Source organism: Enhydra lutris, unplaced genomic scaffold (assembly GCF_002288905.1).
Source record: "Enhydra lutris kenyoni isolate GAN:26980312 unplaced genomic scaffold, ASM228890v2 scaffoldscaffold14, whole genome shotgun sequence".
NCBI classification, from domain to species: Eukaryota; Metazoa; Chordata; class Mammalia; order Carnivora; family Mustelidae; genus Enhydra; species Enhydra lutris.
The window spans coordinates 49,561,454-49,580,002 of record NW_019154098.1 but is presented as its reverse complement, the minus strand read 5'-3'; the positions used below and the strand labels follow the sequence as shown (position 1 = coordinate 49,580,002).

The 18,549-nt window shown below is 36.8% G+C and overlaps 1 protein-coding gene across 4 annotated transcripts in view; it reads left to right on the top strand.

Annotated features, from left to right (window-relative positions):
- LOC111146529 (WW domain containing E3 ubiquitin protein ligase 1) overlaps positions 1-18,549 on the top strand; it is a 115,162-nt gene that overhangs the window by 94,479 nt on the left and 2,134 nt on the right. For all 4 annotated transcript variants that reach the window (XM_022502091.1, XM_022502089.1, XM_022502088.1 and 1 more), the window contains 6 exons: positions 2,331-2,464; positions 2,553-2,693; positions 5,082-5,202; positions 10,317-10,421; positions 13,321-13,417; positions 13,852-13,924. In XM_022502091.1, coding sequence (XP_022357799.1) covers positions 2,331-2,464; positions 2,553-2,693; positions 5,082-5,202; positions 10,317-10,421; positions 13,321-13,417; positions 13,852-13,924 — 671 coding nt within the window. The remainder of the gene's footprint in view (positions 1-2,330; positions 2,465-2,552; positions 2,694-5,081; positions 5,203-10,316; positions 10,422-13,320; positions 13,418-13,851; positions 13,925-18,549) is intronic.

Below are 18,549 nucleotides of genomic sequence, written 5' to 3'. Positions count from 1 at the left end.
CTATTCACTTAGCAAATATTTATGAAGCATCGACTATGGTATCATTGTATGACAGAGATGAGACCATGATAAAAAGACACAGTCCCTGCTCTCAGGGATCTAAATTCTATCAGAGGGAGACAGACTAACACATAAGTATGTGCTGAGGGAAAAGGAATGTTGCTTTTTTATATGGCATGATTAGAGGTGGACTCTTGGGGGGGGTAACACATGAACAGAAACGTGAAAGCAAGGGATTGAATGATGCATATATCTTGGAGAATAACATTCTAGACATAAAGGAAGGAAAAAAAAAGGTTCCAGTGTGGAATTATATTTTTCTTTTTGTTTTTTTTTAAAAGACTTTATTTATTTATTTGACGGCACAAGTAGGCAGAGTGGCAGGCAGAGGCAGAGGGAGAGGGAGAAGGAGGGTCTCCGCTGAGCAGGGAGCCTGGTGGGGACTTGATCCCAGGACCCTGGGATCATGACCTGAGCTGAAGGCAGCCGCTTAATGACTGAGAATTATATTTTTGATTGAAAAATGGCATGTGTAGAGCAGAGTATATGAGAGAGAATTTGGTGGGAGATGGGGTTGAAAGGTACTGTGTGGGACTTCTGGAAATTCACAAAAGGGTTTTGAGCAGGGAATGTCATGAGAATAAAACATTTACATGCAGATAATGATAAGTAAGAAGAAAGAATTTGATGAAGTCAAAGGGATAGGGAATATGGGAGCAGTGACAATGAGTAGGAGAGCTGAAGAGATCTGTGTGGCACACATAGAAGTATGAGATAATAGAGTATGTAGATTCAGATGCTAGTAGTGAGCAGATGTGGTGGAACACAAAAATTCTCTTCTGGTGGCTTCTTTTTCCTCAGTGATATAGAAAGCAAGATCATTAGCTCAGAGTGAAGAGTAGGGAAAAGTATTTGAGGAATAATAGTCACCTGGGAGAGAGAGTACAGTGGGGAAATACAGTTATCAGGCAGCAGTAAGTTCCTGCTGGAGGTTGTTGGTCATGAACTCTAGTCAGCATGGTTGTGTATGCATTTCTAGCATGTTCCAATACCCAGGCATAGGCATGCAGTAGGTTAAGGGTTGTGTTTACCTGGGCTTTGGATTTTGCCAGAATTTGAGGAGAGGCTGGGTTTGAAGGTATACACTGGAGTAACTTTAGTGATTTGATGATGGAATCAAAACTGAATAAGGAGAGAATAACTTTGTTGAGAAGCTGAGAGATAGTGATAAGGTTGCATGTATTGTTTAGATCCAAGGGGGATCAGAAATTGCAAATATCACTGCAAAAGGCAGTAAGCTAGGAAATTAGGTGATGGTTGAAATTGAGTTTGTGAAAGAATGCTGTTATTGCTAGTAACAGTATCTGATGTCAAAAATGTTTAGCTAAGTGAAAGACCAAGGTTACTGAAAGGACTAAAAAGGGTATTAAGCAAATCATCATTGTAGATATTGAAATGTCTAAAATTATGATGGTGGTGTAGAAGAACACAGCATTGAGGGAGTAATAAGGAGAAACTCAGAGATCTAGGGTTGATGGCAGCAAAGTGGGTGCAGGGATGTGGCCATGAGCCACTCATGGAAGTATGAAGCTATGAGCTTTAAGATGGGCAGATCTGGGGAGAAGGAATTAGTAATGAGCAACACCTGCCCTACTTCCAGGCCTGTTGACATGAGGGGGATGGGAGAGAAACAGCACCCCTGTGGGAGGACTTGGGGTGGAAGCAAAGATGTTTGTTAAATCAAGTTGCTAAAGTATCTTCCGGGAAGGAGTGTGTGGGGGATTTTGTTAATGATGGATCACGAGCTTTAGAAGGCAAGCATAGAGATGGTTTGGGAGTTAGGAAGGTGTGAGAAATGGAATTGGATATTGAGATGGATGGGCAGTTGATGGTGAGAGTCGGGGTGTGAGGGGGTCTGGTGCTTCCTGTGTTGGCTGTTGTGAGCAGAAGGAAGGCAAATGGGGTCAGTCTTGCCAGGTGCATGCACGGGAGCCCAGAAGCTCCATCTGTATTTCTGCATCCATTTAGGCTAATTTAATTTATAAAACATACTAGAAAGAGTGCGGTTTTGGTACTGTTCTTTTACCATTCTCGTTGACAGTTATTGATAGGACATGATAGAGTTAAGTGTTTGAAGTCATTTAACTCTGTAATTTGTGTTTCATACTTAGCATTTTACATAATATTTTGGTTTTCATGATTTATCCTGGTTACTTTTATTAAGTGCTTATTTTGGCCTGTGAAACCTCATGATTTCTGTTATTGTGCTCTGAATAAGAAAAATACTGTTTTATAAATTTTTAAGCAAAATTTTTTATTTCTCTTGGCAGGCACTTTTTCATGGGAAGTTTATTGATACTGGTTTCTCTTTACCGTTCTACAAGCGTATGCTAAGTAAAAAATTGACTATTAAGGATTTGGAATCTATTGATACTGAATTTTACAACTCCCTTATCTGGATAAGGTTTGAAGATTTATCTTTCAATAACACATTTTCTTGAAGCCAATTTAGATACCATGTTAATTAGTTGATATACATTTGTATCACCCAGAGATAACAACATTGAAGAATGTGGCTTAGAAATGTACTTTTCTGTTGACATGGAAATTTTGGGAAAGGTTACTTCGCATGACCTGAAGTTAGGAGGTTCCAATATCCTGGTGACTGAGGAGAACAAAGATGAATATATCGGGTAAGGTGGTACACCTGATTGACCTTAATCTCTAGAGCTTCTGGGGTATGTCAGAACTAACTCTATCTGTGCCTTTAATTTGACCCCATGTTCACTCCTCTGGGATGCTGTTGCACATTCATTCCTCCTTCCGTTTATCCTTTTTTGTCAATTGCTCTCTACTCTGACAGGACTCAAAAATTCAAATGTACTAAAATAACTTCTTTGCCTTATTTAAGTTCTTCTCGACAGTATCAGTGTTCTTGAAATAAGACAGTATGGTGACCTTCACTTTCTCACTTCTGCTTGCTCTAAGCATTCTAACCTTTGTCCAGATCAAAATTTATGGAACTGTGGGGCTAAAAAGGGCTTTGCAAAGACTGTGCAGTTTCTTTATTTCTAAATGAAGCACCCAGGGTGCTCTGTCAGGTAGTAGCGAAGCCCATTCCTCAGCCAGCCTGTGCCCAGCAGCTCACTTTTCCTCTTCCAGCTCACTTTTCCTCTTTAACTTAGTCTTTTCACAGTACCTGCCACAGCCTCTGTCTTGAAACTCTTTGTTCCCTTGAATTCCATGATCCTGCACCATATGGATTTTCTTCACTTACTGTGTAATGATGGTTATCTAAATTTCCATTTCCTAAATGTGCTCTAATATAAGAGTGATCAAAAAGTAACCACAATCAAGATGGGATGATCAGAATTGTTTCTGGAAGGCTTATTCTGGTATCTTTGTGGAGGACAAACTGGGAGGGATAAATGAATGAATGGAAGAAGTACTCAGAGATCAGAACACAGAGGCTCTTTCATTCTCCTAGAAATTGAGTATCGTAGGCCTGAAACAAGACACTGTAGAGATGAAAATGAGGGAATGGAGTTTTGAGGATATTACAGGAATAGAATAGTTCAGATTCCATGACCAATTACATGTAGTAGAGAAAATACCAGCAAATGAAGTATTTGAGGTTTCTGGATTGGTTAATAGTTGCATGTTTTAGCAGGATATCCAAGGAGAGAGGACTTTAATATCTTAGGAGGAAAGCAGGATTTGGGAATTTAAGAATTATTGGCTTTTCTATGATAGTTAAAACTTAGGTAATTGATGATAGCATCTTCAAGTAGTAAATAGTGAGAAAAGAAGGCAGAGATCTCAGTGATAAATATTTCTGGAATAGTGAAACCAGTAAAGAAAACAAAGGAGTAGCCAAAGTTAGATCAGATCAGGAATGGTGATACTGACCAGGGAAGAACTACATGAGGCTTGGGAATGCTGACGCCCAGTGTTCAGGAAGTTCATGCGGTGGGAGTAATTTTGAAGAGGGCATCTCGACAATTTAGAGCTCTTTGGTGACATTTATGAAGAAAGTTGTTTTGTTTTTCCCCCTGGGAAAGATGTTGAAAGTCCCAGACCATTACAGTGGTTTAAAATTTGGGTGAACAGGAGGTTGTAAGTGGAGGCAGTGACATATAGAGTACTCTTTTAATTGGAGTGGTGGTAAAGAGAGGAGAGAGAATAATTAAAAAAAAATACTGGGTTGAAGGAAGGGTTTTGGAAAATAATAGTCTGAGCACCTATGTGGGTAAATGGGAAGAGGGTAGGAAGGTAGAGTTGAGGGCATGGGCAAAAGAGGACGAGTACTTGATGAACAACAGTTGTGGAGGCGGCAAGGATGAAAGGTTTGCCTTAGCAGAGAAGATGACCCAAGAAGCAGAGGAATGTGGATAAATTGCCTTTCTTTTATCTGCTGGTATTGCTGGCTTCTCCTCCTCAGTAGCCTGTGCTGCTCCTCTGAGGGACCTCCAGACCCATTCACTACTATCAGTGAGAGGCCCCTTGTGGAGGTTCTGCGTTGCCATACAGATTCTCTTCCTTATTGCTTCATTACATTTCCCTCCTCGACCTCTGCTTTTTATGTCTCCTCAGAATGTTTTATTTTCATCTTCTTTTTTCTGTTCTGTTAGGAAATCTTCATGTTTTCTCTAATAAAATGAGCATGTAGAGAACCAGTTCTCCAGCTTCAGACCTTCTCAGGTCTTCCTTGGTGATGGAATGAGAACCTGTTGAGTGACTGTAGCCTTTCCCTTACTGTGTCAGCACACACTATTTGGGATTATTTGTTTACACACGTACAGGAAATAAGTGCTCAAATGTGGCTGTTTCACTGACAGATAAAAAACTTCCTATTTTGAAGAGCATCCTTTTTAGCTACTGATGTGCTGGAACTGATTTCCTCATGGGGAAGCATGTGTTAACGCTTAAAACTACTTACATATACAACATCAACATATATATGTATTATATTATATATATATATATACTTGGAAAAAGAGAAGGAATTTCAGAAGTACTTGGTGTTTCTAAGCTTTCACCTCTCATGACAAATTATTTTTAAATAACATTTTTATTTTCAGTTTAATGACAGAGTGGCGTTTTTCTCGAGGAGTGCAGGAACAGACCAAAGCTTTCCTTGATGGTTTCAATGAAGTTGTCCCTCTTCAATGGCTGCAGTACTTTGATGAGAAAGAATTAGAGGTGAGGCTTTTTTATTATGCTATTTAGGAAATGTTACTGGGAGGATGAACTGTTTTTGTGCTTCTACAGGAGGATGTCCACACATTTTTAAATGATGTGGCATAGTCTTGAATCCTCTTATTCATGCCAGTGTTCAGGGGGGATTGAAATCCTAGCATGGGGTGATGGTCTTAAGTTCTCTGAATCATAATGATGTCATGGGTACAAAAACACTAATCAGTGCCTGTTGTTAGGGAGCCTGAAGAGTGTTACCTTATTAATAACTTGAGGAACTTACTGAAATTCTGGTTTTCTGATGAGTTGCCCCAAAGATTATTTCTTTAGGTCATAAGTTCTTAGTGGTCTTAATTGTGTTTAGACTTTTTAGAAGTATATCAGAAACTCTTTTCTGGGGGGATGGGAGAGAGTAAAAATACACATAACAGATTTTACCATTTTGAACATTTCTAAGTGTATAATTCCGTAATACTAAGATTACTCACATTATTGTGCAGCCAGTCTCAAGGATTTTCATTTTGCAAAACAGCCACTCTATATCCATTAAGCAACTCCCCTTTTCTCCTTCCCTGGCCCCATCATTCTACTTACTATGAGTTTGACTACTGTTGATAATCTGTAAGTGACCTCGTGCAGTATTCATCTTACTGTGACTGGCTCATTTCACTTAAGGTCATCATAGTTTATCCATACTGTAGCATATGTAAGAATTTCTTTCCTTTTTAGGGCTGAATAGTATTCCATTATATGTATATACCACATTTTGTTTATCCACTCATCAGTCACTGGATATTTGGTTTGCATCTACCTTTTGGTTATTGTGAATAATACTGCTATGAACATGGATATTTTACATATCTCTTAGAGACTGTTCTCAGTTGTTTGGGGTATATACCCAGGAGTGGTATTGCTGGATCATAAAGTAATTCTGTATTTATTCTAGGAACTACCCCTGTTACCCGCGGTGGCTATACCATATATTGCATTCCTACCAAAAGTGTGCAAGGATTCCAATTTTTGCACATCTTTGCCCCCACTTGTTATTTTCTGCTTTGCTTTGTTACAATAGCCAACCCTCATGGATGTAAGGTGATAACCCCATTGTGGTTTTGATTCGTATTTCTCTAATGATTAGTTATGGTGAATTCTTTAAGTCTTCTTTTGCCATATAGATTAGAACATAGGCAGGGCCGTTAGGGTCTTCCTTGGTATTCTCTGCCTCCTTTGGATGCACTATCTTAACTTTAGCCATCTTCAGTTCTCCGTTAAGAAACTTGGTTTGTTCATATACTCAAATGTGCATATGAAAAATTAGCATTACATATTATATACAGTAATATTCCTATATAGAAACTAGCCTTCTGGAAACCGGCAAGTACATGAAAATCAGGACTCTGAGACTGGATGATGATGTAGACTCTATAAATCTGGTTAATGAACGTCTCTTTCTATTAATAGCTTGACTGTAAGATTAGCAGAAACACATCAGAAGAATAAAATGGAAGATATTTTTTAGAGTACTATTCATCTTTTTTTAATCACAGAATTAAGAATCTGAAGAAAATAATTTTTGTCTTCAAAATACATATACCTAAAATATTCCATACACCCATTAAAAGCTCCTATTTTAGAGGCCCACCTAGTTAAAGAGCAACGTCATGGCCAGAGTCCAACATAGAGCACAGATGAAACTAAGACAGTAGACGTAAAAGGATATAAATAGGCGCATACTTTTATATAGCCTTTGGTAGAGTTTACAGTTGCCTCACACATAACCCTGTAAAATAGTTGGGCCATATGATAATTTCCTTTAACACATAAAGAAACTAAAGCTCTTATAGGTTACTGATCTGGCGTTAGCTCATAGTACAGAGCTGTGAGAAAATATGGATGTTTTTGTTGTTTTGCTTTATGTTGATTGTTATTCCTAGTCTATTGCTCTTTTACTTCCAGTCATCATCTCTCTTAACTATGAAAAATATCACAGTAATGGACATGCATATCATTATTCCAAATAATGGCTATCATAGTTTTGGCTCTTTACGAGTTAAAATCTGTTTAAACTGAGAAGATGTAACAATCATTCTTTGTAAAAACTCTCATCACACTAGGACTAGAAGGTAACTTTCTCAGTTTGTTAAAGGGCATCAACAAAAAAAGATACACCCTGACATCACTCTAATTGGTGACACCATGAATATTTCATATTGAGGCTGGGAAGAGGGCAACCTAACCTCATCCTTTATATTCCCCATTGTACCAGATGGCCCAGCCAGTGCAGTAAGACAATAGTAGAAATAAAAAGCATAGAGACTGGAAAGGAGTAAAAAGTGGCCTTTATTCATGGATGATAACATGATTGTCAACCTGGAAAATCCTAACGAACCTACCAAAAAAAAAAAAAAAAAAAAAAAAACCCAAAAAACAAACAAAACCACCTACTAGAAATAACAGTGAATTTAGCAAGAGTACAGAATAGAAGGCCAGTAATTTAAAAATCAAGTATATCTTCTGTGTACCAGCAACACTTGGAAATTGAAATATTAAAGTTTTATGTAATAAAGTATCCAAAAAATAAACAAGTTTAAACAAGAGCATGCAAGAGCTCTATACCTAAAAACACAAAACATTGCTCAGAAAAATTAAAGATGACTTTATAATGAAGAAATACATCATGTTATGTACTATAAGACTCAACATTACAAAATGTCATTTCTCTCCAAATTGATCTGTATGTTCAGTGCAATCCCAGTCAGCATCCTGGAAGAATTTTTTGTAATAATAGATAGGCTGATTCTAAAATTACAAGGAAATACGAAGGTGTTAGATAAGCTGATTTTTTTTTTTTTTTAATTTTTAATTTGTCAGAGAGAGGGTGCACACAGATAGAGGTAGCAGCAGACAGAGAAGCAGGCTCCCTGCTGAGCATGGATTCTCATTGCAGCACTCAGTCCCAGAACCCTGAGATCATGACTTGAATGGAAGGGAGACGCTTAACCAAGTGAGCCACTCAGGCATTCCACAATTAATTTTGAAAAAGGATAGACTTGGGGGATTTCACTGTCTGATTTCAAAAATTGTTTTTAAGCCACAGTAATTGAGATAATCTATTTTTGAAAGGATACACAAATACATCAGTGGAACACTGAGAGAATCCAGAAATAGACCCACATATATATTTATCATATGTGGGTGTATGATTTTCAACACAAATGCTAATATTTTTTTAGTGGAGAAAGAGAAAATGTTTTAAACGAATGCTTCTGGATCAACTAGCTGTCCATATATTGGAAAATTCACCTTGACCCCCTATTTTAGCCCATGGAAGAAAGACTAATTCTTTCTAAAGGTAGATTTATTTATTTATTTATTTGACAGACACACACACACACACACACACACACACACAGACACACACACACAGTGAGAGAGGGAACACTAGCAGGGGAAGTGGGAGAGGGAGAAGCAGGCTTCCCGCTGAGCACGCAGCTCAATTCAGGGCTCCATCCCAGGATCCCGGGATCATGACCTGAGTCAAAGGCAGACGCCTAACGACTGAGCCACCCAGTCGCCCCAGAAAGATTAATTTAAAACATAAATGTAAATATGAAAACTACAAAAAAAAGAGAAAAATCTTAGTATGGGCAGAAGTTTCTTGGGAAGAACACAAAACAATTAGCCACACATTATATTACATATATTATTACATTAAATGTTGAGAGGAATTAAGTATTAGATTTCATTACAAATTAGTTATTTCATATAATTTATTTTTATATATTTCATATATAATATGTATCATAAAATTATATATTTTAGATTTATATATTTTATTTTATATAAAAATTTTGTATATAATATATATTCATTATATTACTATATATTTCATATATATAATATATGTAAAAACTTACAACTCAGTAAAAAGATAAAAATTTTCTGGACTGGTCAAAGACTCATTTCACAAAGGAAGCAATGATTGCAAGTAAACATATGAAACATATTCATTTGTTATCGGTGAAATGCGATTTAAAACTAAGTGAAATATGGGACGCCTAGGTGGCTCAGTGGGTTAAGCCGCTGCCTTGGGCTCAGGTCATGATCTCAGGATCCTGGGATCGAGCCCCGCATCAGGCTCTCTGCTCAGCAGGGAGCCTGCTTCCTCCTCTCTCTCTGCCTGCTTCTCTGCCTGCTTGTGATCTCTCTCTGTCAAATAAAATCTTTAAAAAAAAAAACAAAACAAAAAAAACTAAGTGAAATACCACTTGGGGGTGTTGGAAGTTTCATATAATGCTAAACATATATATCAGCCTCTTATGCCCTAGCAGTTCTTCTATTAGGTATTTACTCAAGTGAAATAAAACACTAATATTCATATGTATGTACATACATATACATATATACATACATACATATATTAGAGCCAAAGATGAAGATGGTGTTTTTGACTGCAAAAAGGGACCTAATGGGTATATTCTGCATCTTATATCTTGATTGTGGTGGTGGTTAAATATGTGTATGTATCTGTCAAAATGCATCTAACTCTACTTAAAACACCTGCATGTTATTGCATATAAATTGTAGCTCAAAGTTAATGAGAAAGGAAATAAGTATCAGACTGTCTCATTATGCTGAAAATAGCTTTCATTCCATATGTAATACACTGGGCTTATTTGAAAATTTTACATAGACTATTTTATTCCCAAAGCCTGGAAAAATTATTTTTAACTTTAAATAGAGAAGGTAGCATAGATTAAAAAGAAAAAAAGAACCAGATATTTAAGTTTATAACTTAACAATAATTTGGACACCTAATTTGGTTTTTTTTTTGGTAAGAGATTTTTTTTTAGCATAGCTAATGTTTTTCTTGAAGAACAATAACTTTCAATGCTTTCAGTCTGAGTTCAGTAAACATGGAAAAGATAAAGTATACCAAAGAATCCTTACTCTAAATTGCTACAGATTTCGTTGGACCTGCTTACTGTGATCATTAGTTGTTGTGCACTTAGTTGCACATAATTAGGCATGTGCCTAGGCATTCATTAGAAAGTCAGAGTCATACAGTTACTCTCCTCACGAACTGTTGTACTTGATCTGCTACTGTGCTCATTTCCCAGGTGATGTTGTGTGGCATGCAGGAGGTTGACTTGGCAGATTGGCAGAGAAATACTGTGTATCGACATTATACAAGAAACAGCAAGCAAATCATTTGGTTTTGGCAGGTATTTGCTTTTATCTTTTTGAAACAAAGGGTTCAAAGAAAATGTTTTCTTATGAGACAGTGGTTTAAAAAACAGTTCATTTTTTAAACTGAAACTGCCTTTGGACAGGGTTTCTAGTCTCTGAATTATAAATCAGAAGTTGAATATGCGAACATTTGTTAAAGGAATTTCCATTGCTTATTTTGTTTTCTCAGTTGGGAGAATGAATGACAGAATCTTCTTTAAGTAGTAGTTCAATGGTAATACTTGTAGGTATAGCATATTTTTTCTAATAGTATCAAAGTATTCTATAAATTCTAGTTAATTGTGGAAGTACATGAGGAAGTACGTGGACTCCAGTGTGGGGCTTAAACTTACCATTGGCCCTGAGATCAAGACTTGAGCTGAGATCGAAAGTGGAGTCACCCAGGCCTCCCAGTAGTATGTTTTTTTAATGAGAAAGTCAATGCAGTTACTTGAAGGCGATAATATGCTAGGGCATTAGAATAATCTAGAGGATAATGCCCAAGAATTACTTTTTTTTCTTTCTCTCCCTTACTCCCTTTCTCTTTTGTTGGTATTTTAGCTTAAACTATAATAGGGTGGTCTCATCCAAGTTTTGCATACTAATCTTGAAGCACACTTTATTAGATTTTGCATGTTGTGTGTTAAAGAATTTTAAAATCTCTAGGCCAGGGATATTCTTCACAAAAATCCGCTAATTAAGACTCATTAGAGCAATTCAGTGACTGAACTTCAGTCACATATGCTAAACTTTCATTTTCAAGTGAAAACTAAGCCTGGGATTTTATTACTAGAGAAAGACTTTTCCAGAAGTGGAATCTTTTCGTAAGACACTTCTGCAAATTTATCTTATAGATATACTTCAACATATGCAAAATGTCACATACTAGATAGAGTACTTTTTGTACCATTAATGGTATACTAACAGAGACTTCAAATACCTAAATGTCCACTGGGAGGGGACTGAGTAAATAAATTATAATATACCTGTTCTATAATTCTGAACCTTGTAATCATTCTTTTACTTTTTTTAATGCAAATTAACAAAAATGTTGGAGAATGTGATGTTTCTATACAATTTAAAGGGAAAAGAAAGGTGTGTATATAATGTGCCATTATATATTCAAAGTGTATGCTAGAATAGTTGACCCTTGAGGGTTTGAACTATGCCAGTGTACTTATATGTTGATTTTTTTTTTTGTACAGCACAGTAAGTGTGTTTTCCGTAGGATTTTCTTAGTAAATTTTCCTCTAGCTTATTTTAAGAATATAGTGTGTGTGTGTAATATATATATATATAATGTGTTGTTTATGTTATCAGCAAGGCTTCCAGTCAACAATAGGCCATTAATTAAATTTTGGGGAGTCAAAAGTTGCATGTGGGTTTTCCGAAGATTGCAGCTGCACCCGAGGTCAGCTCCTCTAATCCCTGCGTTGTTCAAAGTCAAGTGTATATGAATACATTATCTCTGAAAAGGTAGAGAAAAAACTGGCCACGAGGCATGAAAGCTGCTCTTGATGCTGTTTACCTTTTACTACCTCTGAATTCTGTACTGTGTACTATGTGTATCTGTTAACCTGTTACAAATAAACAAGGAGCGACTGGCTGGCTCAGTGGGTAGAGCATGTGATTCTTGATCTCAGGGTTATGAGTTTAAGCCCCACACTGGGCATAGAGCTTGCAAAAAAAAAAATAAATAAATGAATAAAAAATGAAAAAGTAGGAATAGATCCATTTTCAGGCCTAAAATATCTGAATTGCATCACATACAGAATGCATGCAGGTGTCTACAATTTTCCTTTCTAGGCTCTTTACTAGCTTCTTCACTCCTTCATGTTCCCTGACTTTCCCTTTGGACATCTGTATCTGTGAACCTGAGGAGCTTGAGCTTAGGGTCATGTAAATCCAAGTGAATAGTTGTGTTTTCCAGATCGGGTTTGTTTTAGGAGAAGGGTTGGTTTATGCCAGATATGGTAATAAGCTTTGTTTCTTATGTCTGGATTCAGTGTGTACCTCAGCACAGTTCTATACAGAAATGTTTTTGATTACCATTAGCACTTGTCTTATCCTTAAATTATATTTTTACTTTTTATAATTTTTATTTTTTAAGATACATTTCTACTCTCAGACTGGCCCATAAATTCACTTGTCTTCTATTACAAGATACTCAGATCAATTCAAATCTATATTCCACTACATTACACATTAATGTCACTCTTTGAAAAGACAGTAAATTTACCAAGTATTTTAACAAAATGCATCGTTTAAGTTTCCAAGTACAAAGAATCCAGAGAATTGAGGAAATAGCATTTGGTGGGAGAAAATGCCACAGACTATTGAGAATGGCAATTGGGGAGGTGTTCGTTTTTGGTAACGTATCGGAGAGGAGGGTAGTTGACTCAGGTCAGGATTAATGGGTTAGAGCTCGATGAGACTGGAGTTCAGATGTTCTGCCACTTACTAGCAGTTTGAGAAAGACAAAGTTTTATCTCTTGAGGCCTCTGTTTGCTTATTTATACAGTAGAGATGCTAATGATCTATCTCCAAATATTACTGCAAGTGCTAAACACACAAAAAGCATAGGTACAGAGCTGGGCAGTAGCCCCAAATAGGTGGTAAGCTATACTATGATAGCTGATCAACATCTGTTACCTTTTAGTGGTATGACTTTTTGAACCTCCTACTTTCCTCTCCATAAGATGGATGTAAACCTAATAGTAGTGGACAACCAGTGCTATACTTGTGAGGATTAACTGAAGATTCATAGTGCACTTAACATATGCCTAACCTTAATAAATTCTTGAAGAAATTTAAGACTAATTTAAGTGTCTACTATTTTAAGTACTAGAAATAATTTAGTATTTATATTAAAGTAAGTCTGATTTTGTTACACAGTTTGTGAAGGAGACAGACAATGAAGTAAGGATGCGACTATTACAGTTTGTCACTGGAACCTGCCGTTTACCTCTAGGAGGATTTGCTGAGCTCATGGGTAAATGCAGTTTTACTGCAGTTTCTCCGTAGATAATTTTGTGATAATAATGGCTTTAGACACACAGTAGACTTGAATTTAAGGATATTCATCTCGGCTTTCTATAGGGTATCTACCAGAAGAAAGACTACTTAATGGTTATTATCAACTACATTTCTAAGACAAAAATGGAAGCTGCTTACCTAGTCTGGTTGGCCATTGCTTTGCTCCTTACGGTGATTGTGAAGGGAGCAAAATTCTTTAGAGCTACTTCTCTTTCCCCTGATTTCTTATTGCTGGATTTCTGCAGCATTAGGAAGCTTCTCTAGACAGAAGTGATTTACATTGTATTCTGTATTAGTCATAGGATATGTGACATACTGTGTTATATACTTGTTGTCAAAACCAAAAACTTTAAAGAACCAGATAAATTTTGTCTTATTTTCCTGGTTTAGGAAGTAATGGGCCTCAAAAATTTTGCATTGAAAAAGTTGGCAAAGACACCTGGTTACCAAGAAGCCACACATGGTAAGTTCATGAATCCTAACTAGGAAGGCGAAGGCCACAGAAACTTTTTTTTTTTTTTTTAAATATGTGAGACCCAGTGTAAGTTACTACTCATTAAAGTAGCTAGAATTTCAGTTTTTAGAATAGACTAATATGGAATTCTTTAACTTGGGAATGATTTCTACTTGGTTACTATAGTAAGAAATGTATCCATTGATGAAACAAGTATTTAGAATAACTACTATGTATAAAATAAGACTGAATAAAGTGCCTTTTATGAAGTCTGTACTCCACTGGGGGAAGGGAACACAGATGACAAGTCAACTATTTGAATTCTAAGAAGGTCCTTCAAAGGAAATAAAAAGAACTAGAGGGAACCTCCTAGATTGGGTGGTCAGGGAGAGTTCTCAGAAAGGATAATGCTTGAGTCTGATAAATAACATGCTGCAGGAATGAACAGGAAAAGTGCATTCCAAAGACCTTGGAGTAAGAAATCATTTTTCAAGGAAATGAAAGATGACTGGTGTGAATGGCAGTCAGTGAGGGGAGGTAGGGATAAAAAGAATTCAGAAGCATAGGCAGTGGTTAAATTATGTAGAGCTTTATAGGCTATTATAAGGAACTTAGATTTCACTCCAGGGGCAGTTAGAAGCCTTTGAAGAGGCTTAAATAGCAACTAATGAGATTAAGGAAAAATCACTCTGGCAACAGAGGAGGGGGGAATCAGATTCAAGACTGAAGGCAGGGAGATAAGTTGACTGAACTCTTAGAGTCATCCAGGCAAAAGATGAGGATAGCTTTAGGAGATACATGGTTCTTTCAGGAGGTCAGAACTATTTTCATACTAAGCAGTTACTTGCCTTTTTATTGTTTGACACTTGAACTTAACAGGTACGAAAGCAACAGTGGTTAAAAATGCTGGTGCCTCGGCAAAAATCAAGACAGTGGCACCAAAATGCTGTCTCTGTTCTTCAGCACTGCACACCTGCAGTTTAAAGCAAGGGGTTAGGGGGAGCCAGTTTCTTTCATGATTGTTCTTCTGAAGCAGCAAAAAAAAAAAAAAAAAAAAATTAAATCTTGATGCTTGAGTATGTATCTTTTTAATATACTGTAAGACAGAATGGGAGGCCTGCATAAAGCGCTTCTACACATGAGAATTGTGGTTGTCTGGAGGGGAAAGATCTTAGCAGCTGAGTTGAAAGCTGAACCAGTTTGCTGTTTCGGTTGTTTTTTAAAGATTTTATTTATTTATTTATTTATTTGACAGATAGATAGCGCAAGTAGGCAGAGCAGCAGGGAGAGGGAGAGGGAGAAGTGGGCTTTCCGCTGAACAGGGATCCCTACTCGGGTCTTGATCGCAGGGCCTTGGTATCATGACCTGAGCCGAAGGCAGGTACTTAACCAACTGAGCCACCCAGGTGCCCCCAGCTTGCTTTTTTAATGGAATGCTGTTTTTGCCAAAACTGTTTACTTGGCAGACATTTTCTTGAAAAGTAATGAATAAGCTTATCACTTCAAAGAAAACAACAGACAGCATTTGTTGGCTATAATGAAAGCTGAAGTTTTGGGTAAAAATTAAAATTTGGGAAAACTTAAAAGATATCACCCACCATGAGCTTGAAAGCTTCTCAAAACTTCTCTGATGAGATTAGTGGTATTTAACCAATGTAGTTTGTTGGCTTTTTTTTTTTTTTCTATTACATAATTAACTGTGTCAACATTTGGAAATACTTTATAACTTGGTGAACTGTTCTTTCCAAATGACCGGTGCATGAGGTTAAAAAATCACACATAGGTAAAAGATGTATTCAGAGTATAAGATAAACCATTGGGTTTTATGGAAGTAGGTAGAAAAAGTTCTTTGATAGGATTTCAGAACTCTATTATGTGTTACCTTGTCAAATTAATACAGTATCTAAGAATAGCCACAATTACCTGAAAAAAATTACTGGAGTACATCTTTATTTTCTAACTGCATATCTATGTGGGACAAAATTTCATATACAATGCAACAAAATAAATGCACACATAAAGTATGAAAAGGGATCATAACAACAACAACGAAAAATTGAGAACAACAGCCTAGATTAAACTGGTAAATCCAATAAGAGAAACTGTTGAGGCAGGGGAGAGTTCCATAACCAAAGGAGATAGTTGTTCAAGAAAGATGAAAAGAATTGGGATGCTTAGTATAAGCTAAGGAATTGGACTTTGATAAATATCAAACAGGAACACTTAATGTTGTTGTAATAGGAGAGGAAGAAAAGTTTGATGTAAACTATAGTTACCACTGTTGGTTTCTTTTTTCTCAAAGTGTAAGATGAGGTCACTGGCTAAGAATGAAGAAAGAAAAACTTTTGAAGAGAAAGAAAGAGCTGTCAGATATATTAGCAAAATACGACTAAAAGTGCTACACAACACTGGACTGCCTACTTGGAACTTTATAAAGTGACACCATCTGTCTAGTTGTTGTATTCTCCCCTCCAGTAACTTTCAGCTGTTAAGGTCCCAGGAATGAAAAACTAGAAGGCTGAATTCATAAGGTGTTGGAGTTTTGATTAGTAAGTTCAAAAGAGGGACAGACAGATTTAAAAGTATTTGCAAGGTACTGGTTATAAGGCGGGGCTGTGGATTAAGTACAAAGTAAGGATAGAAAGAGTCTGAAGACAGGCTAGGACAGTGAGAAAGTAATGGGCTAATAGGTTGCCATTTTAATTGAAGGAAGCTGTAAAGACAATAGAGTTTTTAATTAGATATTTCTTTTAATTAGAAATTTCCTTTACAAGGTTCAAGGTGTTATCTTGAAGTTAGTAACAAATAGAGGAACAGGTCACTGAAGATGAGAACTGGAAGGCCATGCGTGGCTGTTGCATATCATCCAAGAGAATGAAAGGAGACATGAACCAGGTGCCAGAGCTTTCAGTGAATGAAAGGAATATGACGAAGAAGTTAAGAGAGGATAGCAAAAAGTTCAGAAAGAAGTTTGCATAGCTAGATTGTGTATGCCTCAGAGGAGAAAAGTTTTGTTGATTGGCCGCAGAAATGTTATGTTTCAGACTAGCTGGATTTTTAGTTAAGGCAAGAGAGGAGTTACTCAGACTGTAGAAAAGTGCAAATCATAAAACAGAAGTTTAGAAGGATGGAATATCTGAGTGGAGGACAGGGAAGAGGTGGGGATTTCATTCAGATGGGTGGAATACTGTTGATGATCCAGAGACACTTGAGTTTTTAGTAGTGACTAAGGTAAGCAGTGCTACAGTCTATGGTGAAAAGTAGTCTTGATAATTCTCAGATGGAGTTCTGCTGTCACCTCCAATGCTTTGCTGCTTATTGAGGTGGTTGACTTGCAGAGCAGTGGTTCCCTTAGACTATATACAGTGATACAGCAAACCAACAGGGTACTGTTTCCTTCATCCATTAATCCACTGGAAAGGTATTAGTGTCTTCCCTTTTTATAGACAAAAATAGCAAATTTGACTCAAAGCTGGAACGAAAAGCTAAACTGAAACTTAAAACAGTATTCTGATAGCCACATAGTAAGTACTCAATAAAAGATGAATAGGTTTTAGTATGTCTCCATCCTGTCACTGATGTCTTAAAACAGAACCCTGTTTTGGATGTTTTCAAGTAATCTTTCTTATGTAGTTCAATTCAACATTTACTAAATGGATCAATGTTGGGAGAGTAGGGAAGACTGCCCCTCATGGGTTTTAGAACCTACTGTAAAAAACCAGTCATCATACAGAGTAAACTAAGTGCCAAAATAGAAATAAAAAGAATTTATGGAAAGGATAATTCTTGGAAGGAAGTTGTAACATTTGGACTGATTCTTAGTGAGAAAAGGTATCCACATTATGAAAGAGCTGTAGAACATGTCATAAGACAGAAAAAAGTATGTGTTATGCTTAGAGAACATTAAATAAGTGGTAGGGGGCTGTACCAAACAGCATGGCAGGCTTCCTTCCCCCATACCTTCAATCCATAGGAATTAGAAGCAGCAAAGCTTTTTTTTTTTTTTTAAACGGGACACTGCACGAACTTGCGTGTCATTCTGGTGCAGGGACCATGCTAACTTCTGTTGTTTCAGTTTTAGTGTATGTGCTGCCAAAGAGAGCACAGCAAAGGTTTTTTTAAACTGCCATGTCTTTTGAGGAAAGTATTTCTGGCCATGGTAGAAGGCTAGAGATTCAGTAGAAAGAATGAGTTTGACAAGGCTTTATGTGATGAAAGAATGACAGAATTTGACAAGGCTTTATGTGAAAGATGTAAGAACTAGAAAGTGACAGATTCTTAGTCTAGGACTCTACTGAAAGATATTTTGTTGACCTCTGCTATCATTGTACCTTGAAGCATGAAGTGGGGGGAGGGGAGAAACTACATGGTCTGCTTAATTGCTACCATTTAATATAATTTTCTCGTACAAAGAGAATAAAGTGGTCTGAGAAGAACACCATTTTATTTGGCTGCCTTGTTTCAAAAGGCTCTCATCAGGTGTTCTGACTCTTATAGAGGAGTTGGGGCTGATGGGGTGGTAGGAGGGAACCTGGATAACCTAAAACTTTCTGTATGAGAAAATGAAAATAGAGAAAGATTGTAACTACATTAGAGCTATTTCACTGGACACTTAAGAGTGGGAATTGGACTCC